The sequence below is a fragment of the Gobio gobio genome (assembly GCF_949357685.1).
Source record: "Gobio gobio genome assembly, chromosome: 12".
Lineage (NCBI taxonomy): Eukaryota > Metazoa > Chordata > Actinopteri > Cypriniformes > Gobionidae > Gobio > Gobio gobio.
In genome coordinates this window covers 117,372-142,500 of record NC_137105.1, presented here as the reverse complement: position 1 = coordinate 142,500, position 25,129 = coordinate 117,372, and the positions used below count along the sequence as shown (strand labels likewise).

The 25,129-nt window shown below is 44.1% G+C and overlaps 1 protein-coding gene across 1 annotated transcript in view; it reads right to left on the bottom strand.

The window, feature by feature from the left end:
• The window catches only part of plcb1l (phospholipase C beta 1-like), a 110,479-nt gene that overhangs the window by 261 nt on the left and 85,089 nt on the right, over nucleotides 1-25,129 (bottom strand). Inside the window, exons 17-33 of the mRNA XM_079831689.1 lie at nucleotides 24,316-24,412; nucleotides 24,136-24,220; nucleotides 23,721-23,845; nucleotides 23,201-23,355; nucleotides 22,220-22,384; nucleotides 22,035-22,134; nucleotides 21,853-21,957; nucleotides 21,664-21,773; nucleotides 19,172-19,298; nucleotides 19,049-19,102; nucleotides 14,005-14,200; nucleotides 13,789-13,939; nucleotides 11,434-11,510; nucleotides 11,214-11,303; nucleotides 10,802-10,859; nucleotides 8,624-8,710; nucleotides 8,454-8,478 (exon numbers count right to left, since the gene is read on the bottom strand). Of these exons, the coding sequence (XP_079687815.1) occupies nucleotides 8,454-8,478; nucleotides 8,624-8,710; nucleotides 10,802-10,859; nucleotides 11,214-11,303; nucleotides 11,434-11,510; nucleotides 13,789-13,939; nucleotides 14,005-14,200; nucleotides 19,049-19,102; nucleotides 19,172-19,298; nucleotides 21,664-21,773; nucleotides 21,853-21,957; nucleotides 22,035-22,134; nucleotides 22,220-22,384; nucleotides 23,201-23,355; nucleotides 23,721-23,845; nucleotides 24,136-24,220; nucleotides 24,316-24,412 (1,807 nt within the window). The remainder of the gene's footprint in view (nucleotides 1-8,453; nucleotides 8,479-8,623; nucleotides 8,711-10,801; nucleotides 10,860-11,213; nucleotides 11,304-11,433; nucleotides 11,511-13,788; nucleotides 13,940-14,004; nucleotides 14,201-19,048; nucleotides 19,103-19,171; nucleotides 19,299-21,663; nucleotides 21,774-21,852; nucleotides 21,958-22,034; nucleotides 22,135-22,219; nucleotides 22,385-23,200; nucleotides 23,356-23,720; nucleotides 23,846-24,135; nucleotides 24,221-24,315; nucleotides 24,413-25,129) is intronic.

The window sequence follows — 25,129 nt, the reverse complement described above, 5'->3', positions numbered from 1 at the left end:
TCTAGATCAGACACTCTCAACGGCTGCAGGGTCAGGGTTTGTCTTCTGCCGGAGGGTTTTTGAGGATTCTCCACGACAGAAGGTCCCACTGCAGGTCCCGACGGGTTGAGAACCTCTGATCTAGAGCGGTATCACAGTATCGTCATGCGAGAGAAAGCTGGAACACGAACAAGCACACGGATTAAACAACAACTAAACCGTTAGAATGAGCCAAACCACAGCCTGAGGTTAGAGGTCAAGTTTAGAGACGATCTCAGAAGATCCACAAGCGTCATGACTTTAGTGTTAGAGAGACTCATCTCACGGATCTTCTGCGTCCTCGGAGAGAGCCGGATATCCTGTTTTTCTCCAGGCACAGACTCCCCTAGTGATTAAAGATGTCAGAATTGTATTCATTCTGACCCAATAATTGCTTTACTGCTTATTTGACTGGTTAACTACCCCGCTCCATCTCCAGGGAGCGGTGTAATTAAAGAAAGCACCAAAGATGAATCGTGTCAAAGACTATGATTTCCAAACACTCGTGCTTGCGTGTGATCTGAGAGCGTCTCTTGCGCTCCGTTCAGGTTTAGTTCTTTCATGCACTGGTTTGAGATGGTTAGGACAAGCAGGTACAAGGGAAGTCTGTGTGTAGCGTTACCAACATAGAAAACAAAAGCAAACATCAGCCAGTTCCTCAAACCGGTTTAGCATCTTCACCACAGGCCCGTCAGCTCAAAGGTCACCTTCTAGAAAATCATTCTTTCAAGCGGCTGACATGGCCATGACACGGCCAGATGGCTCCAGGGCGCCCGCACAAAGCCCGACCTACTTAGAGGAAGGACATCTGCTGTCCCCCTGCTGGCCGAGACACAAAGGCCCGGGATTAGAGCGCGTCTCAGATCCGTTTGGCACGCCGGCCGGGGCGAGGTGAGATGGCCGACTGTGTTTGACGCTAAGCTCCGACTCCTGCCAACCTTTGCCACCTCAGATGAGCCGCGCGTGTGCCATGTCTTTATCACCTGCGGTCGTGTGCAAACACAGGCCGTCACAAGCACATTTGCCGTGTCTTTGGTATCACGTCTTTCTATTCTGTTTTAGCCTATGAGTTTCTCACAAATTATCACAGGTTATACAGGACAAACTCATGACTCTGGATCCGTTTACCCGTGAGTGAGCGTGATGGCATGTGCAATTTCCTCTCATTGCCAAACTGACAGTAGGTTTCATTCACACCCGCGTCTTATGAGGACCTGATTCACACATTTACTCTAAGAAGAGAAGCTAAACACTCTCTCATACAGAATCTCTTCAAGCACAGGATCTGAGAAACACCTCCAGCTCAAGCCCTGAAGTCAGCGGCTCGCCCCCGTTTCTCCGACCCAAAGAGACCTGGAGATGAAAGCACGGCCCATTCTAGTTTCTGTTCCCTCCCGACTCAGTTAAATATGTCTTTCCTCAAAAGACTCGTCATCTGTCAACAAACCACACTCACGTCCAATGCCAGCGCGCTCTTAAAGCGCTGCGGGAGGAGAATGACCTTCATCCACATCTGTCCTAATTCTGCTCCGCCATCGAGGGATGCGCCGCTTATGAAATCTAGATGAAATGTTCCCGTTTCACACTCGTCATGTAACCGCCCGCACACGCGTGTGTTCACGAACGGTCTCAACACTAAAGTGAGACTCTGACGTGTGGACTAAAGGCATCTCATTCCTGCGCTGAGCCTGATGGGAACAGGCGAGAGTTATTTGCAGCCGAGCGCTGGGGTTAGTTTGTGCTCCTCGGGTGTCTATCGAGTGACAGAACTTCCCCTGGCGAGAATCAGGAGGGTCGCGTGAATTATTAACGAAGAGCCGCTCACATCAAACGCTGGAGCGCTGGACACATGTGCTGTTAGAGTCAGCGGGAGCGGATGGATCGCGTCTGGCGGAGCCTCGTCTGCTCCAGCGGCTCGGCCTCTCGCTCTGGACAAACACACACTGACCCTTGACCTCAACACCAGTCCTGCGTCTCACGGGTGTATCTGTGCTGATAGCCAACAATACATCGGGTCAAAATTATACATTATGCCAAAAATCATGAGGATATTAAGATCCTGTTCCATGAAGATATTTAGTAAATATATCATAAATGTATTATTAGTAGTGATGTGTGTGCTAAGAACTTCATCTGGACAACTTTAAAGGAGATTTTCTCAATATTTAGATGTTTTTGCACCCTCAGAGTCCAGATGTTCAAATATTGTCCTAATGAACCACACATCAATGATGATTATTTATTTATAGAGATGACCCTTATGACCAGTGATGCCAGTTACTCTAATCTGACTACTTTTTTCCAGTAACGAGTAATCTAACGCGTTACTATTTCCAAACCAGTAATCAGATTAAAGTAATTTATCCAAGTCACTGTGAGTTACTATTTTTGTCATTTTCATTAGTAAAAATATATTTTTGCTTTCTTGTTGAGTCTCACAGGGTTTTTCCTGCATAGAGAATTACGAGGCGGCCGCTCCGTCAAATTTCTTGCCGCCTCCGTCTGTCGACAAAACTCAAGACAGGCAGTCACTTGCTCAGATTAGGCATGGCGTGATAATTAAATAATCATCAGAAATATATATTGTCACATTATCCTTCAGCAATCATTATTAGCATATTATTATTTGCTAGTAGCCAACAAAGTCATCTTTCCTCCGCTGTAGCTGTTAATAATTCTCCGTTCAGCAAAACTGCGCGTCTCGTTCGGTTACAGTCAGTCAGCTGCACGGTAAAGTTCACTCCAATATGATATATTCCCATTATAATACTTGATATGTTGATAAAATAATTTATCTTGCTGGAGTTTATCTAGCGGTTTCTGAAAGATGTTGTGCTCGCTACCCGGGTGACAACACAAGGACTATTAATTAGCATCACACGCACAATAACCGGAATTTAAAACTGTGAAGAAACAAATAATCAGTGAATGTTTGGACCGATATAGGCTACATAGTGGACTAGGATTTGTGGGCTCAACGCTCATCTTCTCTTTATGCCGTGGACTTTTCAATGTGCACTCGCGCTGCACTGCACACACTGATTCCATGTTGCTTTAAGTGCATCATTCTGCACCCGGGATGCGCATAAGCGCTTTGTTGCCGCTCTGTTTTGAAGCGTTTCATATATTTTCATAGTTTTGTGCACTTAAAGATTATTAAAAAATATATTGTTCTCACGTATCGATCATATAATTGTTGTCCCTTTACAGAGCTGCACATTAGGTTTACAATAAACTATAAATCTTGTAATTTTATATTATTTGTGTAGGCCCATATAATTATTTACATTCATATATAAATATAAATTTAAAAATTAAATATAAATTGTTTTTCATAAATGTATTTAATAAGAACACAAAGTAATTTGTACCTTTTCATTAACATGTTTAGATTTTATAAAATTAGTCAAAATATTTTTTTTGGAGATACAATTTCAGGAGATACATTGTTGACGTTACTGTTAAAAATGCACTTCCAATAAAGTGTTTGCAAAAACGGTTGTCATTTTTATGTTGAGGCTGCAGAGGTGGTGTCGCAACTGATGAATGTAACTAATAAAGTAACTTGTAATCTAACTTAGTTACTTTTAAAATCAAGTAATCTGTAAAGTAACTTAGTTACTTTTAAAATCAAGTAATCTGTAAAGTAACTAAGTTACTTGTCAACACTGCTTATGACTGGTTTTGTGGTCCAGGGTCACATACTACATGATTTTACAAACGGGGACATGAAATATTGAAGAATAGTTTTTTTTTATATCTTATAATCCATTACAGTGTAAAAAACACTTGTTCTAGCAACAAGACAAACACTTGAACAATAATACCGTAGACCTGTTAACAGTTTTGATCATGTGCACAAGTTTCATGGTGCTCAGAATATTTTGCTCTATGAATATCTGAACATGATCAAAAGAGCCTCAATCCGTTTTATTCTAGCTTCATGCATTCTTTTTGATCAACACTTTGATTAGGCAACATTTGGAGCAAAAGCTGATAAACTGTTGTTTTAGTCAAAGAGTGTGTCCATATGTGATTCAGAGCGATGATCACACACAGATGATGGAGTCATCAGAGCTTCAGTCCTACAGCTCGTCCTGGGGCGACTCATTCACTGACATCAGGCCATTCAGATTTATATGATATTTAATGTTTGATGATCGTGTTATTTTATTGCTTCTATCACTCGTTTTTGTTTCTTCTTCGCCTGTGTTTGATCAGGAGATTCTGCACTCTTTCAGAAGATGTGTAATAGCGCCCCCTACCATATATCAGCAAAAACGCCGAAAAGCAGGACATTTCCGTCAATGGCGAGGAAAGAGTTAATCTGAAGATAACTGAGGCCGCGCTTGAATAAAAAGAGAGACATGAAGCATCTCAAATACCCGGATTGTTGCTACGACGACGGTCATTAAAGACGAGTAACTGACCTCGGAACGTCACAAAAATTTTTCATATAATACATAAACACAATAACACAATCATCATCTGCTGAATAGAGAAGGAGATTTGTGAGATGGTTGAATTATTCCTTTGAATATCACGATACATCAACGATGAGAATCATGGCATAATCAAATAAAGCCCTGAGAAACTGATTATTCCAGGAGTTTCCCTGCTCTCTGTGTGTCAGGCAGGAGATCAACACCTCTTCCGGCTCTTCCTGCAGCTATTATGGGGTTAACGGTGGGATGAGTGTTGCCATGGCGACGGCACAGCTCTCTGTTTGTGAAGCCACAGGACTGTTCAGTGTGTGCAGCTTCATTCAACATCAACACGCGTCTGCCACTGTCACAAAATTAGCATGAGTACCCGTAACCGGTGTGTTCCAAATGACAGACTAGCTTCTGATCTGTGGGCCTGGGGTTAGCTCTAACACACTTGATCAGCTGGTTCAGGAGTGTTAGATCTGAAGAAACAGAAGCTGAAATCGCCCCTAACCCTCATCCACTGTTCCCTACATTACTCCACTAATATAGTGCACATGAGGAAGTGAATGATTACGAGTGAGTGCCGCTTTTGCTGTTTGATAATCATTTGAAACTTATGCTCGTTTCCACCGAGCGGTGCGGTACGGTTCAGTTCAGTACAGTACGATTCGGGACCGTAAACCCTGACCCAGCAACAGCACCCTTATGATAGGCGTGGTGTAGCGATCGACGTCATTCTCACGCAAAGACGAACGCGGCGCAGTGAACAACAATGGACTACATATAGCAGATCTTGTTCTTGCTTCTCGGCATGTGGCTGTTGTCACAGGAAGACATGCTTTGTTTGAGCCAAGGCTGCAAGGAAATACACAGCCGAAAACACACACGCAAGTGACGATTCTCTGTCAACCAATCAGTGATCTGCAGTGAGTGTAGCTCCAACCTATAATACCAGACTGCTGCCCCAACGGAAGGGTGCCAAAAAAGTGCTACGGTATGGTTCACAACTTCTGACAATGGAAACAGCAAATATTACCGCACTGAACCCATTATGTGTGTGTGTGTGTGTGTTTGCGCTTGTGGCGAGCAGCAAGGCCGAGGGACCGTGAGGGCGGGACGAGGCGGCGCTCATCAGAGAGGATGAGCGCCAGCTGCGAGCCGCAGCGATCTCGGCCCTTGCGGAGGAGTGAGGGAGTATAAAGGAGGAGCGACGACAGTGAGGGACGAGAGAGGACCAGGCCTGGAATTTGCGTTATGTTTTATTTTAGTTGTGTTATCCGCTGCAGTCGTCCGTGAGGGGCTGCAGCCTTTATTTTCACTTTGTGTTTATTTGTGTTTGTGTGTAGGCGGCAGTCGGCCGTGAGGGGCTGCCGCCGCCATATTTATTTTGTCTTTATTTTTGATTAAATACTTTGATTGTTCGCCGGTTCCCGCCTCCTTCTTCCCGTACAAACAACCTTTACTACAGCGCTCTAAAGTCTTCTCATCTCTTCATCACATTAAGGCTGACCCGCTGGAGTCACATGGGCTATTGTAACCATGTCTTCACTTCCTGTCTGGCCCTTGAGAGTGTTCATCACACTGCTGTCTATCGAGGGGTCAGAGAGCTCTGGGGTGAGCGAAAGTCTGACGGGTTTGAGACGACACGAGGAATCAATGCCAGGATTTACACCTCTGTGTGAACTAACCCTTTAAGCGCATCATCTGTGCATTTAAAGTGCACTTTTTCTTGTATTTTTTCAGTGTGAACATACTAATTGCACTTTCATTTGTTCGATTTTTATTTATACCACAAAATGGCACAGAATACTGCAGAAGTGACGAGGCCTGAAGTTGATGAAACACTGCTGAAGTGATCCGACAGACGGAGGCGTGTGAACCCGTGAGCAGAGGTGCCACAGCGAACACCTGATCTATTTAAACACCATCCCGTGTCTCAGAAGCTGCGTCCTCATTCACGTACTTATGCACTACTCTATGCTGGCCTGTAGTATGAAGTGCGAGTAGTGACCACACGGAACATCCCAAAAAGAGAAAAGTGCACTTCAAATGCCTGGATGATGCAGTGGATGCTGGAACGGAGGGGCTTTCAGACTCATGCTGGATCAAATAACCTCATATAATTCACACACTACACACTTGAGTTCTGGCAGGTCACGCTAGTCAAGCTCGCATCGGCTGACTGTCAGATGATCATGTCTACCTATAGGAATATGAAATATATATAAGCTCCTTCTGGACTATCAGCAGCTGTCCCATTCTCCAGAGCTCATTCCCTCCTCCATCCCCAGCTCCTCCTCTCATCAGGATCTGCTGTTCTGATCCCCTTGAATCAGACTAAATTCCCAAATTATTTTGTCCATTTAATTAGGACATTAATGATATCTGCAGTTCATTATGTTGGTTCTGTTCTGTTTACCCTGAGGGGGTTATCGCTGCTCTCCTGCCTTCATCCATGCTAACCTGCCCAGATCATAACCACACATGTTCAATCGGTGGCCAGAGGTCTGGAGAGTCTGGTTTCTCCCAAGGGTTTTCCTCCATTCTGTCACTGATGGAGTTTGGGTTCTTGCCACTGTCGCCTCTGGACACTTAATATTCAACAGTATTATTGATCTGACTGTACTGACGCTGCTGTATGAGAACTGAACTGAGCTGGTGCTGAGATCAGAGCTGCTGGATAGATAAATGATGATCTTTACAACAGAACTGACTTCAGCTGAACAACAGCCGAGACGCATCATTTCCTGTTATTTGAAACAATCTGTGCTGTATAAAGCGCTGGAGGAATAAAGCTGACGTGACTGTAAGTGTATAGCGCATCATTTGGACTTGATGAAGGAAACGGGCACATAAAGGCGGCTGCTGGTTAAACTAGCTGTCCGTTTGCAGGCTAAATCTCTGAATCTGAGATGTTCTGCAGGTCTCTGAAGACCTAGGATGCTTATAGCTGTCCATTAGTGCCTGATCCAAGGCATAAAAATAGGTCAGGACTCTCTCTCTCGCTCATGTTTCAGAGGACAGGATTTCAGTGTCGTCCTGGTTTTAACTTCAAACCAGTTCCTGATCCAAACACAAGCACAAGTGCAGCTCAAGATCACGTGTTGTCATGAAACACATGTTACAGAATAACTCCTGTAATCACGCCATCATTTTCCAGTCCGTCTCTCCTCTGATGTGAGCCGTGTTGAACTGCACGATGACGCCCTCTAGTGGATCTGAACCGCTTAAAGCTGCAGAGCATCATCCCATCAATGCCAGTCAAATGATGATCTACAGTCTGACCTACAACCTCTTCCCAGACCAGACTAGATAAAGAAGTCAAGAAGATCATGTTGTCGGAGCAGATGAAACGCTTTTCTCTTAAAGTAACAGTTGAGTTCACCCCAAAAAATATACAATTCTGGCATCATTTACTCTCGTTTGATACGGTTCAGCACAAAAGAAGATATTCTGAGAAGTTCTCAGTGTTTATATAGCCATGCCAGTCAATGATGTTGTTTGGTTTTCAATGTTCTTCGAAATATTTCCTTTTGTGTTCAGGTTTAAGTGACATGAGGATTCATTAATGATGACGGAATGATGATTTCTGATCAACTTATGATCACTTTAACTAAATGCAGGAATATAAAAATTCAGATGAGGACTAATGCATGCTGTATATCACCTGAGAGAACATTAGAACCAGACATCCAGCACTCTCTCTCTCTCTCACACACTCACACACACACACACACTCACTCACACACACTCACTCACACGCACGCACACACACACACACACACACACACACACACACACACACACACACACACACACACACACACACACACACACACACACACACACACACACACACACACACACACACAGGGAAGCTGGTTATTGACGGACGGGCGGATGAGGCCGGAATGATCCAGAGTTTTTGTGTTATTTTCAGCGGCTCAGAGACGGAATGTCTGAATATTTGTGATGAACTGAATTCTGGGATGCAGCGTCTCTTACCTTCCAGTTCCTGTGAGCCGTCCTCCTAAAATAACAGTGACAGTGAGGAGACACAAACACCGCAGCTGAACACGTGTGTGTGTGTGTGTTTCTGCAGTGCTCTAAACTTCCTGCGTGATCCAAACATGTCAATAAACCGTTAATGGTAAAGGCTGTGAAACGGGTCGTACCTTCGGTTTGTCATCCAGGATTTGCTGTCGAATACCTTTATGTTTTTCCAGCAGTCTCTCCAGTCGTTTGGCCTGCGCATCTTCCAGCTGGAAAACACACACACACACACACACACACACACACATACACACACATACGCACACGCTTAGAGACATGTTCCAGTACACACGATCTGCATGTGAACCCTAAGAACAAACCATTAACTAACACCCCATCTATAACACAACAACTATCATGAAGCCCTAAATCTGATTGGCTGGAATAAATCCAGAAGCTGATCCATGTGTTTCTCCCAGAGATCTAGATCAGCACTTCTCAAAAGTATCCTTAGAATAAATATTAAGCAGGATCACAGTTGATTTGAAAATCCTGATGGCTGTGATTGGGCCACAGGTGATCATGTGACTGATATTCAGAACTGTGAGTGTGATATTGATTGAATTCAAAAGCTCAATAAACGAGAAACTCACACTGGCTGAATTAATATTCAAAACACAATCTCTGCCCATTCAAATACTCATGAACACACACTCACTGAATGAACCAGTGTTTTTCAACAAATGGATTGAATGAATGATTCATGACTACAATCCCTAGAAGCTCAAGACTCGCTTCACACAGACATCACAGCGTCAGTCTATGTGAGATAAACTCAGCATCATTTATCATTGCCTTGGCATGAAATATATTCAATAACTCCATCTATCACATTACAGGGACACAAGTTAAAAACCTAACATCATACAAAACTGAAGACGACAGCAATTTGCTACATTTATACAGTAATTGAAATCCCAAAAGTGTTGTGCCGCCCCTTCACACACACATGAGCTTTAATGCCATCCCATTCTCAATCCGTAGGGTTTAATATGGAGTCGCCACCCTTTGCAGCTCTAACAGCTTCTGCTCTTCTTTCCTCAAAGTTTAGGAGTGTGTTTATGGGGATTCTTCATTTGTGATGGTGGACGAGAAGGCCTGGCTCTCAGTCTCCGCTCTAATTCATCCCAAAGGTGTTCTATCGCGTTGAGGTCAGGACTCAAGGCCTCCACACCAAACTCGCTCATCCATGTCTTTATGGAGCGACGCTTTGAGCACTGGAGCAGTCATGCTGGGAGAGGAAGGGGCCGTCCCCAAACTGGTCCCACAAAGTTGGGAGCATGAAATTGTCCAAAATGTCTTGGTGAAGCATTAAGAGTTCCTTTCACTGGAACTAAGGGACCAAGCCCAACCCCTGAAAAACTTTACACTTGGCACAATGCAGTCAGGCAAGTCCCGTTCTCCTGGCAACCGCCAAATCCAGACTCGACCATGGGATTGTCAGACAGAGAAGCTTGATTGGTCACTCCTGAGAGCGGCCCATTCTCTCACTAATGTGTGTAGAAGCGTCTGCAGGCCTAGAGCTTGATTTACACACCTGTGGCCATGAAGGGATTGAACACCTGAACTCAGTGATTTTGAGGGGCGGCCCAATACTTCTGGCATGTATTTTAAGAATCTTAAAAATGAAATCCTATCAACACCACTAGATGTATCTGAAGTCTCTCAGTTTTTATCACCATCTGTACAAAACATCTGCTGTGTCTGTAATGTGAACATGGATCCTAAATCATAAACGGCCGTGGATTCTGGACAGTAGAGCGTGTCACTCTTGTGTTATAGAGACACAATATATAATCCCTGTATCACAGTGACTCAGTGTTGAGGAAGAATGATTGATTTGAGGCTGAATGAAGTGTTTTCTGATGTGAAATTCACCGCTGTGTCAAACTGAAAGATGCTCAGGAGAACTGGGAGAGAAAGTGAGTGAAGTGTGGAGAAATGTGCCCTGGAAACTGTCAGTTGTTATTGGCCGCCCCCTACAGGTGTAACCCTGAAACTGCAGGAGGAGTCTGTAAAATCATAACGATAGCCAATCATTCACAGCACAAAACATGTTTTCTCCTTCATTTTAAATGTTGCTCTCTATTAATGAAAGACTGTTTGTTTTGCTGTTCAAACTAAGATGATGATTATCAGAAGGATGGCTTTATTCACACACACTTCAAAGCTAGAGGTCGCTTGCATGTCAGAATATAACGGCTACTTTTGATTGTCTGTCAAAGGAGAACGAGGCTTTGTGCCTGCAGACTGAGGTTAACTAACCCTGACCCTGACCCTGATGACCAGCGTCCACTCACCCGTCGGATGGACTGCACCACCTCATTCACGTGTGATCTGTTCATCTCCATCTTCCTCCTGCAGAACAGGATGATTCGACATGTCAGTGTCAAGCAGAGACTAAAGATGTGGTGTGTCTGTGTTTGTGCGGGAGAATATCAAACTCTGACTCCAGTCATCACACACAGATCATTGCTTGGTAAGAATGGAGATATGTCCATGGTCTGCTTTAAACATTCTACTGACTATAAGTCACTTTGCAACTTCTACCAACACCTAAACTACTAATACTCTAATGAGAGTTAGTTGACATGTAGTTACTCATGGTAAGTAGAATGTCTGAAGTGGAGCACTGGAATAAAGTGTAAGTGAATGTTGCTCAAGCCAAACTCTGATCGACCGATCACGTCTAATGTCATGAGAGCCACTCACTCGTCAGTCAGGGTTTTCTCCAGCGTTCTGGCTTCCTGGAACTTCTCCTGTCGTCTCTTGTCCATCCTTTTCTTCAAGTCTTTGTTTTCTCTAAAAAAATGAAATCAGAATAGCTCAAAAGAAGATATATAAAACACAAAGTGATTTCTCAGAATATCTTCTTGAAAGAAAGTTGTGCGGGTTTGAGCGTCATGAGTGAAAGACGGTGATGTTGACTCACTTCTCACACAGATCTTTGAGTTTCTTCAGCTGGTTACTCTGACACTCTTCGGCCACGGCCGCCAGCTTCTCCACCAGCTACAGGCGGAGAGAAACACAACGTGTGTGTGTGACACACACTAACCAGACAGCAAATACATCGGCCGACTCCTCAGAATCCCTGCACTATATTTATTTTATTTTCTGATAATCCGTTACTCTCGGATGTACATCACAATACGCAAGAAATGACCTGTAACTTCATCTGTTTCATCATAGCACTGATACATTTATTAAATAAATACAGAGGATTATACATTATATCGTCATATCAGCTCAATGTTAAAGCATTATAGACGTCTGACTTCATTGGCAGATATTTGTTCTTGTTTTAAACTTAATATCTTCAGTCATTTTGCTTATCCAGTAAATGTGTCTTTGAATGTTTAGATGTTTATGCTGGAAAACGAGACACAGAGGAAGAACAGAGTTTTTGCAGAGTAAGACTGGATTAAACGATGTGTATTGTGAAAGCGCTCTGCAAATAAATGACTTTATCAGTGTGAGTGTGTGAGAGCTTGGTTCAGTATTGTGATGTTTGTTGAGCGCTTCATTAAATCGCTCATTAGAAACAGTTCTGAACAGTCAGCAGTTCTACTACGCCATGACAAGAAACCTCACAAGCACTGACTGTGTTCATGCTAGCCCTGACTAGTTAAAGCCTGAGCCATTATAATGTGAAGGTTAGCTGAAGCTTCCAGTGTATGCACCAGTGCTCTCGCCCTGGGGTGTAACTCACTGCTTAACTACCATAGTACGATGCATCGTTGAAGAAATCAACTAGCTAGTCACGACTGTTTCCCGAAACCATATTGTCGCAAATCTGTCGTTCAACCACGTTGGTTAATGATGTCACGCAGGTGGTGGAGTATTAACTTATTGTATTTAATTAGTTTGAGATCAAATTAATGCTAGGCTTTTTGCTATAAATTACAGACATGGCATCTGAGGATTCATTCTTATTTTCTCAGTTATTTTGCTTTATTTTCAGATTCAATCACAAGCTCGATTTTACATACTAGTGCACGTCCGCACATGCGCACTCTTCAAAAACGGTGCTTTAAATCTCTTGACAAACTAAAAGACATAATTGACATTTGAATGTATTCTAAATAAAAGATATAGGTTGTACTGAGTGTCAGCTTGCTTATTTTGCTCAAGGTAAGGATTTATGAAGTCCACATGTAAACAAGAAACTATGCTTCTAACCACAGGTCGAGAGCTGTCGTTCCAACCACGCAAGTTTGCGACGCTGTTTGCGAACGTTCGTTGGAACGATGGTTTCGGGAAACACGACTGGTTGAACTATGTTGATAACGACGGACCTTGCGACCATAGTTGGCTAACGATGCTTTTGGGAAACACACCCCTGTATGTGCAGCCAATTCACTAACCAACCGCTTCTCTTAAAGCTGCAGTCTGTAAGTTTTGCCTCTGTCGCCATCTCTGTTTGTTGAATTATCATCTTTACTGCGTCTGCACGGCTCCTCAGCGCGGATGGATGTAACGTGAGGAGTGTGTGTGGTTGTCATTCATTCACCGGAATCACAGATTCTACGTCTTTAAGAGCGACCACAATAAGAATTTTCACCGGGAAACAAGTAAATAACGTCTGCCACTTCTGTTCTGGCCGAAAAACAGCATTTCAATAAACAGTGATTAAATCTAACGATCGCTTAGCTCATATCACATCAAACTGTGCAAATTATTATTATAGTTTGTTCTCAAATAGTTCATGTTAACAGCATTAGCATTGCGTGACTGTATTTAGTGTGTACTAACGTTACCTGTAGATTTCAGTTTCTGTACAGTCTAATCTTTTACCTACGGGTGAATCTCCAGTCGTCACTGATAAGTGTCCTTTGGACCTTTCTGGATTACAATGATATTTTAATTATTCCAGCTGCTGTGAAGAAAGGCTATAAATGATCAGCTTCCTCACATGCGATAGCCTAAAGCCGAACTCCTCCTTTATGTGTACAGACGTGACGTATTGACGCAAAGACCAGCGGCAGAAACCCACCAGTGCCACTCAAATTATAACACATTATTACAAGCGTACCATTGTGGAGGAAAGGAGATCGTTTTGAACACTGGCTGGTTACACACTTGCTCAAGTTGATTTGGATCATTTTTAACCACAAAAAGTTACAGACTGCAGCTTTAATCATACGTTGGAAGATTCACAATTGACAATTTAATAAAAATGTATTTTGTGTTGTGTGTATGAAATGTTATAACAGATGCATGTGTCTAGGTTGGCGTGCACATGCCAGCCCCTTTGCTCCCCCCTGTGTGTCCTGTAACCAGCGGTTACCAGCCGGACGTGCTCCCTCTTGAGGTACTTCTCGCTGTAGAACTGCTCCTGTCTCAGCGTGAGGAGCTGCTGCTGCTGCGTCTCCTTCAGCTCGCTCAGCTTCTGACCCCTCTCCTGCTCCAGCGCCGCCAGAACCGGATCACAGCCGCTCCTGCAAGGACATCAGCGTCAGACGGGACGCCCCAGCGCAGACACAGGCCGGCCGCAGGGACTCACCTCTTCTGCAAGGCTGATCGGCGCCGCAGGAACTCGTTGTGCTGCTGCTTCTGTGTGGTCGCGTGTTCGTTGATCAACTCATTGGTCTTCTTGTTGTGTTTCTTCATCAGCTCCTTTAATTCTTTATACTGCCTCTTCTGCTCCCTCGAATAACCCTTCAGCTGTTTCAGTTCATCTACAGTCTGAGCGTCCACCTCTGTCAAAAACGCACACACACACACACACACACACACACACATTGTATTTTCATGAATTTGGGGTCTCTCCATAGGCATAATGGTTTTTATACCATACAAACTGTATTTTCTACCCCCCTACACTGCCCCTACCCATCACATACACACACACACACACACACACACACACACACTGCCCCTACCCCTAAACCTACCCATCACAGGAAACTGCACAGTTTACTTTCTGTGAAAAAAAAACCTCATTCTGTGATTTATAAGCATTTTGAAAAGTGAGGACATGGGTAACGTCCTCATATTTCACCCTCTTTTTGTAATACCCATGTCATTATACAACCCCAAATCAGAAAAAGTTGGGACAGTATGGAAAAAGAAGTGATTTCTAAATTTACTTTGACTTGTATTTCATTGCAGACAATATGAAAACAAAATATTTCAAGTTTTGTCTGGTCAACTTCATGTCATTTGTAAATATGCATCCTTTCCTGTCATTCAGACCTGCAACACATTTTAAAAACAGTTGGGACAGGAGCAATTTAGGCCTAGTAATGAGGTAAAATGGTTAAATAATGATGTGATTTGAAACAGGTGATGTCAACAGGTGATTGTAATTATGATTTGGTACAAAAGCAGCATCCAAGAAAGGTCTAATCCTTTAGGAGCAAAGATGGGCAGAGGATCGCCAGTTTGCCAACAAATACGTGAGAAAATTATTGAAATGTTTAAAAAAAAAAAATCCTCAAAGAAAGATAGGAAGAGATTTGGATATTTCACATTCAACAGTGCATAACATAATTAAAAGATTCAAGGAATCTGGAGGAATTTCAGTGCGTAAAGGACAAGGGCACAAGCCTAAGCTGAACAACCGTGATCTCCGATCCCTCAGGCGGCACTGCATCAAGAATCGTCATTCATCTAGAAGCCATATCACCACATGGGCTCAGGACTACTTTGGCAAACCTTTGTGCAGTACCACAATACGTAGTTACATCCACAAATGCCAGTTAAAACTGTACTGTGCCAAAAGGAAGCCCTATGTTAACAGTGTCCAGAAGCGCCGTCGACTTCTCTGGGCTCGGAGGCATCTGGGATGGACCATCACACAGTGGAAACGTGTACTGTGGTCAGATGAAGCAGTATTTCAGGTATTTTTTGGGAGGAATGGACGCCGTGTGCTCCGGACCAAAGAAGAAAAGGATCATCCAGACTGTTACCAGCAACAAGTCCAAAAGCCAGGGTCAAAGGCAAAGGCAAAGGTAACTTGCACTTCTGTGAAGGTACAATTAATGCTGAAAAGTACATAGAGATTTTGGAGCATAATATGCATTTATGCATTTAGCAGACATTTACATTTATGCATTTAGCAGACGCTTTTATCCAAAGCGACTTACAACTTGGGGGTACAATAAGCGATTGGTCGTGAAGGGTCGAGTGAGCGCAACAAGTGCCTGAAATACTTAGTCCATGTACATTTCTCAGTGTAGCACAGGCTAGAGTAGGGCGGGAAAGAGGAGGAAAAGAGGAAAGGAAAGGTTTTTTTTTTTTTTTTTTTTTTAGGAGGTTAAGTGCTCATGGAAGAGATGAGTTTTTAGTTGACTTTTGAATGTTGTCAGTGAATCCGCATTTCGGATGGCGGTGGGCAGATCGTTCCACCAGCAGGGAACGTTGAATGAAAATGTTCTGGAAAGGGATTTTTTGCCTCTCTGTGAAGGTACCACAAGCCTTCGCTCCTTGGTTGAACGAAGGCTTCTGGTGGGGGTGTGGCGACATAGAATCGAGTCAAAGTATGCAGGAGCTGAGTGCGTGGTGGCTCTGTAGGCAAGCGTCAGCGACTTAAACTTGATGCGAGCAGCGAGTGGTAGCCAGTGCAGAGAGATGAAGAGTGGTGTGACGTGGGTCCTTTTGGGCTCGTTGAAGACCAGACGTGCCGCTGCATTCTGGATCATTCCAAGTGTTTGGAACAAGAGGGGAGACCAGCCAGAAGCGCATTGCAGTAGTCCAGTCTAGAAATAACCAGGGCCTGGACAAGAAGCTGTGTTGCGTGTTCTGTTAGGAACGGTCTGATCTTCCTGATGTTGTAGAGCGCAAACCTGCAAGAGCGAGCTGTCTTAGCAATGTGATCTCTGAAGGACAACTGGTCATCAAATGTAACTCCAAGATTTCTGACTGATTTTGAAGGGGAGATCAGGGATGCACCTAGCTGGATGGTGAAGTCATGTTGCATAGTGGGACTGGCGGGAAAGATGAGGAACTCAGTCTTTGCCAGGTTGAGCTGTAGGTGATTTTTACTCATCCATGCAGAGATGTCAGCCAGACAGCCGGAGATTCGTGCAGCTACTGTTGGGTCGTCTGGTTGGAATGAAAGGTAGAGCTGAGTGTCATCAGCATAGCAGTGATATGAGAAGCCATGTGCCTGTATGATGGGACCTAATGAAGTAGTGTAAATGGAGAAAAGGAGAGGTCCAAGCACTGAGCCCTGAGGAACCCCCGTGGTCAGTTGATGTGCTTGGGATTCCTCTCCTCTCCAGGCAACCTTGAAGGACCTACCTGTGAGATAAGATTCAAACCAATGGAGCGGAGTCCCTGTGATGCCCAGTGATGAGAGGGTGGACAGAAGGATTTGATGATTTACCGTGTCAAAGGCAGCAGATAGATCAAGGAGGACGAGGACTGGTGATTTGGACTCAGCTTTAGCTATCCGCAGGGCTTCGGTGACCGACAGTAATGCAGTCTCTGTGGAGTGGCCCCTTTTGAAACCGGATTGGTTAGAGTCCAGCTGGTTATACTGTGAGAGGAAGGATGAAACCTGGTTGAAAACAACTCGTTCAAGAGTTTTTGCTATGAATGGCAGGAGAGAGACAGGTCTGTAGTTATCTATGAGTGATGCGTTTAAAGTGGGTTTCTTAAGCAGTGGAGTTACCCGAGCCTGCTTGAAAGTGGTAGGGAAAGTGCCAGTGCAGAGCGATGTGTTGATGATGTGTGTGAGTGCAGGAAGGAGAGTAGGAGAGATGGCTTGAAGGAGGTGTGAGGGAATGGGATCGAGAGGACAGGTGGTAGGATGGCTGGAGAGGAGAAGTTTAGATACTTCGGCCTCAGTGAGTGTGGAAAATGAGGAGAGAGTATGTTCGGTCGTGGGAGTGGCTGATCTAAAATCCACAGTGTGTGGGGGTGAGAACTGATTGCTGATAGTTGTTGTTTTGTTTGTGAAGAATTGTGCAAAGTCGTCTGGAGATAGGGAGGTGGTGGGGGTGGAGGAGGACAGAGCAGAGAGTTGAATGTTCTGAATAGTGTGCGAGAGTTTGAGGTGCTGCTGATTTTGTTTTGGAAATAAGAATATTTAGCTGCGTGTACTTCATTCGAGAAGGATGAGAGCAATGACTGATACTTAGCTAGATCAGATGGGTGATTTGATTTATGCCATTTCCTCTCTGCTGCCCTGAGTGTCGTCCGATGTTCACGAATAACATCAGATAACCAAGGGTTAGAGGGAGTAGCTCGTGCTGGCCTAAAAGAGAGAGGGCAGATTTCGTCTAGACATGAAGTTAAAGTGGAGCATAGAGTGTCAGTTGCAGTGTTAACATCCATAGAAGAGAATTGTGTGGATGAGGGAAGGGAGGAAGAGACAGCAGAGGAAAGGTGAGAAGGAGAGAGTGAGCGCAGGTTTCGTCTGAAAGTAACCGGTGGAGGAACTGGTGGTGTGTGAGTAGTAAGTTGAAGATTAAATGTGATAAAAAAGTGATCTGAGATGTGTAGAGGTTTGACCAAGATATTGTCTGTAGAGCAGTTGCGTGTGTAAATGAGGTCCAGCTGGTTACCAGATTTGTGGGTATGTGACGTGGTGAGGCGTTTGAGGTCGAATGAAGCTAGGAGGGAGTGGAAATCTGAAGCATAAGATTTGTCCAGGTGAATGTAGAAGTCGCCGAGTACTATGAGTGGGCAGCCATCCTCTGGAAATGAGGACAGCAGAACATCTAGCTCATCAACAAAGGTGGTCAGTGGACCTGGGATCTTATGCTGCCATCTTTTCCAGGGACGTCCATGCATATTTCAACAAGACAATGCAAAACCACATTCTGCACACATTACAAAGTCCTGGCTGCGGAGGAAGAGGGTACGGGTACTTGACTGGCCTGCCTGCAGTCCCGACCTGTCTCCAATAGAGAATGTGTGGCGCATTTTGAAGCGCAAAATGCAACAACGAAGACCCCATACTGTTGTCCACCTTAAGACTTGTTTGCAGGAAGAATGGGACAAAATTACATCTGAAACACTTCATCACTTGGTGTCTTCAGTCGCTAAACGTCTTTTAAGTGTTGTGAAAAAGAATGGCAACATTACAAAGTGGTAAATGCTTTACTGTCCCAACTTTTTTTGAAATGTGTTGCAGGTCTGAATGACAGGAAAGGATGAATATTTACAAATGACATGAAGTTGACCAGACAAAACATGAAATATTTGGTGTTCATATTGTCTGCAATGAAATACAAGTCAAAGTAAATTTAGAAATCACTTCTTTTTTTTTATTTGCGTTTTCCATACTGTCCCAACTCTTTCTGATTTGGGGTTGTACACATTTGTGTCCTGATATAGCACACATAGCTGTTGTAATGCAGCTCTACAGAAGACAATAGCAGAATCTGAGTGTGTCTCATATTTGCAGTTTCGTCATTGATTGTGTTAGTCTCCTTTTCTCACGGTGAAGCTGTATCAAGCGCTGTAGAAATAAAGCTGATTGAGATAAATCTGTGTGTGAGAGGAGCCTTTCTAAAGGTTTACGCCCGGATTAACCCCCGTCTCTGGTGATCTGATCATCTGACCCACTGAACCCTGAGATCAGATCAAACCCGTACCTGTTAAAACACTGTGAACGACGTCCTCTGGCCGCACAGCCGGTCCGACCGAGCCTGAAACACACAGAGAGACGGTGAGCTGCTGACGGCACGGCGGGCAGCCGGTAATACAGCCAAACACACCTGAGGACGGCGTCTGCTGACCGACCACGGAGGTTTTGGGCGAGATGCTGACGTGGCTCAGCCCGTTCTCTGCGGCCGGGTTCGGGTCAGTCGTGACCTCTGACACCACTTCTCCAACTCCATTCACCTGCACAGATCAGAAGCAAACCAATGAAATACATCAAGATCTGACGTGAGGACACGGGACGGGTCATTTCAGGCTGAATCCTTCATTCATTACAACTGCAGAATAATATTTACTGATTTTAGAACCAGATGAAGAACCAGAAACTAATATACTATGATATATCCATGTTTTCTTGTCTTTTCTAGGACTGGAATCTACAATCCCATGTGCATCCTGGACTAACGGCTCCCAGAAATCAAGCTTCTGCCAGTTAATTCTGCATCACACGTATGAAACTACGACATATAATGATCAAAAGGCTCATACCTGCACGGCTGTGGCGAGTGTGTACACATACCGCCGGAAACCCACTCTCAGCATGGCTGGACTGAAGCTGTGGAGGCTCACACACGAGTGCTGGCTTCAGCTCTGCTGCTCCACTAACAGCCGTTGCTAGAGGACGCGCTGATTCAGCTCCAATGACAGAGAGACCATACTCTCCAAACCCTAATCTAAGTTTCCCATTTAAATCCCTCATCTGCTGTCCTTCTCATCGAAGAACAGGATTCTCACTCATATATGCAGAGAAGTTATTTCTAGAGCTGAAAAAGCATCATTTTCCAATTATGTCAAGCTTAAAAGACTTTAAAGTATAAACACTTTATTCCAGAATCACAAACGACTGAACAGTGATGTAAAGTGTGAACCCTGAAAAATATTCAGCTAAATGAGAGAAGAACTGACACGTGCAGACTCAGAGAACACGCCTGTTGTCATAGAGACAGACACGCCTGGCAACTCAACTGCACTTTAACAACACACCAGAATCACACACACACACACACACACACACACACACACACACACACACACACACACACACACACACACACACACACACACACTAGAGAAACAAGTTTCCGACTTCACAAACTAACACAAAGATACAACAATTGAATTCTGCCTGACCTCTGACCCGTAATTCTGTCTGAATCATAACCACACCATGTTCAATCGGTGGCCAGAGGAGAACTGAGCGGCTGAGTCTGGTTTCTCCCAAGGGTTTTCCTCCATTCTGTCACTGATGGAGTTTGGGTTCTTGCCACTGTCGCCTCTGGACACTTAATATTCAACAGTATTATTGATCTGACTGTACTGACGCTGCTGTATGAGAACTGAACTGAGCTGGTGCTGAGATCAGAGCTGCTGGATAGATAAATGATGATCTTTACAACAGAACTGACTTCAGCTGAACAACAGCCGAGACGCATCATTTCCTGTCATCACCGTGAAGCGGCTTTGAAACAATCTGTGCTGTAATAAGTGCTGGAGGAATAAAGCTGACGTGACAAAAGGTCAAACAGGCGTTGTGATCAGACTCCTGCGCTTCAACTATAACCCACTGATATAACCCTAACCCTAACCCTAACCCTAACCCTAACCCACTGATATAACCCTAACCCTAACCCTAACCCTAACCCTAACCCTAACCCCTAACCCTAACCCCTAACCCCTAACACCTAACCCTAACCCTAACCCCTAACACCTAACCCTAACCCTAACCCTAACCCCTAACCCCTAACCCCTAACACCTAACCCTAACCCTAACCCTAACCCTAACCCTAACCCCTAACCCTAACCCTAACCCTAACCCCTAACCCTAACTTTAACAGCTGCTATTAGTGATATCCTGCAATCATTAACACAAGAGAATCGTTACTCTTCTCTCTATTCTCCTGAATTCCTCCAACTCACTCTTGGTTTTACATTTTAGTTTCCTTACATAAAAATAAAATAAAGAGATAATCTGTTCTCAGCTGAGTTTCTATCAAAGGCAGGAGCTTCGCCTGAAAGACACACACGTTCCATCAAGAGCAGCGCGTGTGGATTGACACTGGTGTTACTGTGAATCAAACACACGCTCACCTGACGAACCTTTCTATCTGTGATGGAGCGCATGTGATGGATCTTGAGCTCAACTGAATATGTTGGAAGGCCGGTGTACATAATGCCATAAAACGTTCTAGCTGATCTACAGCGCCCCCTCTGGTCAAAACACGCCATCGCCGCGCATTAGCCCTGTGACATCAACCCTTCAACAACATAAGTATTTGTCCAGTATTTGTTTCAGCCCTATGCTGCCCATTGATCATCATCATCATCATCATCATCATCTTCATCACACATACAGAGCCGTTCAAACAAACAGAAGTGCCAGTGTTTCACTCTTCGACTCTGAACAAGCAACCCTCGTTTAATTCGTGTTAGTTAGCCAGCTCTGTCACTGCACGCCATTCTCTGGAGGACACATCTGGAGGAAAACCCCAAGACGCCACTGGTTTGCTGGTCACTCACTGTCAGGCTAAACACACCTGAGCTCACTCACCTGCTCTCCGACGGCCTCCTCCTCCTCCTGGGTCAGAGCCGCCAGCTGATTGGCTCTCTGTTCCATCAGACCGACATACAGGATGGGATTGGACAGAGCCTTGATCACCTCTGACAGCACAAACACAGTCAGGACATGTGCTGAACTCTTTCAGAAGATGCGAGTCTTAAAATACAACAACATGTGTACCTGCAAAGGTGTCTGGGACGTAGTCCTTGACCTCAGTGTAGACGAACACAGACGACAGCGTCAGCGCATTGTTCTTCTCATTCCTCAGACTGATGTAATGATATCCTGCAGCAGAGTCTTTACCCATCAGCCACTGCAGCGCAATGCCGTTTCACATCAAGAGAAAAGAAACAGATACTTGCCAGGTCGGATGGCACACACTGGGATGATGCGATGGCCGATGCATCTTCCGTTGTCTTCGTACACGGCTATCCTCAATGACGCGAGTGTGGGAAGAACCACCTGGAAGAAACGGCTCATCAAAACCAGCCGGATTCATGCAGCATCTGCCTGATGGGTTAGTGTCTGTCACAGCATTTAGACATACCTGTTTGAAGACTATTGGCTCCTCATCCCACACTGGATTGACGGCATTGCTTTGGGACGTCTTGGTCTTAAACGCTTTCCGTTTGGTGTCCACCGGCAGGCCGTACATTTCCACCTCCACGTAAACACTGACTCTCTTTTCAGACAGGAACTGACCGGATATGATCTGTTAAAGACACGGGAACCTCATTCAACACTGTGTGGGAGATCCCGAATCCCTCTCAATCTGCTGGGATTGGCAGAATGATGCACTGAGATGAACATCCGAAAATTCGAGACTCACTGACTGAGAACCAGACGAGTCTTTCGATTCAGTGTTCTGCAGTAGTACTGTATACGCACAGATCACAGCAGCTCTATTTAATAACGTATAGCCTCCAACAACATATAAACATAAAGAACACTGTTACTACCCTTTCCAGGCCAAGTGTCTCCTAGTCTCTGAGTGCAAGACACCAGATAATATCATGTTCTTATTGATGTTCAATATTCCTACAGTTCAGATCAATCACGCCATCCCATCAGCCCCTGTCAGAGCACCTATGCATCTCAACAACTTCTGTAAATCAATTCAGAACATACTAATATCCAAATAAATAAATCTAATCATGAATTTGGAGCAATTAACATCTCCCATGTGTTTAGAAGCGCATTAGTCTGATTTCTTTCTCTAACCCTAACCCATACCTGCAGGTTCGCCAACAGGAAAATCACAGTTTTAAGGGCCAACAGAATATCTTCTCACTCTTTTGTTCATCGCTTCTTTCTGATTTCCACAAGCGTACAATTGTGGTGCACACACACCGCCTGATCGTCTTATGGATGCATAACGCTATATATACAAATATCTCAAAACATAATGTGGGCAAATTGAGTAAAATAACCTTTCAAATGACATTCATTTCTTGATTTGTGCTGCGAACCAGAGGGAAACGTACAGCAAATATCGTTGCATCCCTCGTGAAGACTTTAGATCACTCACCTTCACAGACAGCGTGTGCGCTATGATCCCGTCTACTGTACTCTGTGTGAACGGGTCAAACTGTTTGTCCGTCCGTCTCATGAACTCAGGCTTCAGTCTGTAGCCACATTTCCCGTTGTACTCGAATATGCCCAGATTCAGCTGCATGGGCAGATCTGACGATCACACACACACACACACACACACACACACACACACACACACAGAGCTTCATCAGAGCTAACCCATACTGAAATCCATCAGCAGCCGTCACGTTCCTCTACAGATGCATCTGAAGGACAGACTAAAACATCCAAACCGTTAGAGAGCTTTACATTACGCACTCATGCACACTTAGATCAATGTCAGGAGAGCGAGAATAAAAGCTCATCCTGGTGGCCTGCGAGTCTCCGACGTCCTCACTAACTTAAAAAGGAACATGATAGTTGAGAGATTTAAACTTTGGTCAAGCAGGAGATTCTGACTCTTGGACGCAGTTCTGCCTACAGCCACACATCTAAACCAACTGAACTGAAGGTACCGATGGTCTGGAAGTTCAGAGCGACGAGCTGACAGCCGGCGTTCCAGAAGACCTGAGGCATGTAGTTCGAGGAGTCGACTCGCGTTCCTTTGGGATAAATTCTGCTCAGCTGTAGTTTATTATACCTGTGTGAAGGAGTTAAGAATCTCGAACAGAGGATAAAAAGACACCTTGTGACGCAGCCTGAATCATAACCACACCGTGATCAATCGTTAGGGTTAGGCCAATAACATCATCGGCTGCTGCCTGCCTCGTGCTTCAGACACCGGTCATTCCCATAGTGCCCTCTAGGGGTCGCATCGCGAGTTTCCAAAGGGAACTGAACTGTATAAAGCGCTATATACAACTTTTATTAAAAATACACTGATTTAAAAGGGTCTTTGACCAGCAAAAGTGCATTATAAATAAAAGATACTCAACGAACTCCACCGGCGATTCTTTGAGCAGCTCCAGCGCTTTAGTCTCCACAAACGACGACATTTCATAACTTCGATCAGTTTCTGTGGAAAACCAACAGTCATGCACATGAACAAACAGGGATCTTACAGGGATCTGCGTGAAATACATCTCGTGGCGTAAGAACAGACTGACTTACTTTTGCATGCCTCGAAGGAGTTGAATTTAACAGGCTGAACGTAGTTGACTAAGTTGGACATCTCCTCTGTGGCGAAGGCTTCATTTACTGCCATTCCCTGCAGACACAGAGACACGTGTCACGCCAGCGTCAGATCTCTACCCATCCCTCATCATATGTGGACATTACAAACGGATGGCCTTCCTCATGCAAAACAGGGACAGACTGGACATGAGGCCAGGTGTCATGATCCCAGCCTGTGTTTCCCTGTCTTGTGATGACGGAGACAGGGGAAATCACTGGGATCATGACACCAGGAGACAGTTTACTCATAGTGCTATATTAAACTACTATATACTGCATAATAATACATAACAATATGTAATAATGCTATGAGATCAATATTCGTTGGTGCTGATGATGACAAATGTCCATAAATGAAAATATTTTACTGGATAAGCAGACCTGCCATAAAAATAAATACATCAGTGACAATGCTATTTTTAAACTTACAATATTAATATAAAATAACTAAAATGTACATAATCAGAGACTGTATGAGCATTTGTGTCTAATATAATATTGTATGTAATTTCAACTAAGTAGAATTACGAATTGTTCTTTTCATAAAATGTGGTCTCAATAAGCATTCTAATAACAGTAAGGGTTATGAGTAGAACTGTTTGAAAAGTAAAATGGGAATAAAATCCAATTAAAAATAATTACAATAATATTATAATATTTAATAATTTAAATAAAATTTAAATAATTCTGGCTTAACTTAAAGCATTGAGAGAGAATTAAACCATGAATTCAGTTTCGCATAAAGAATCAG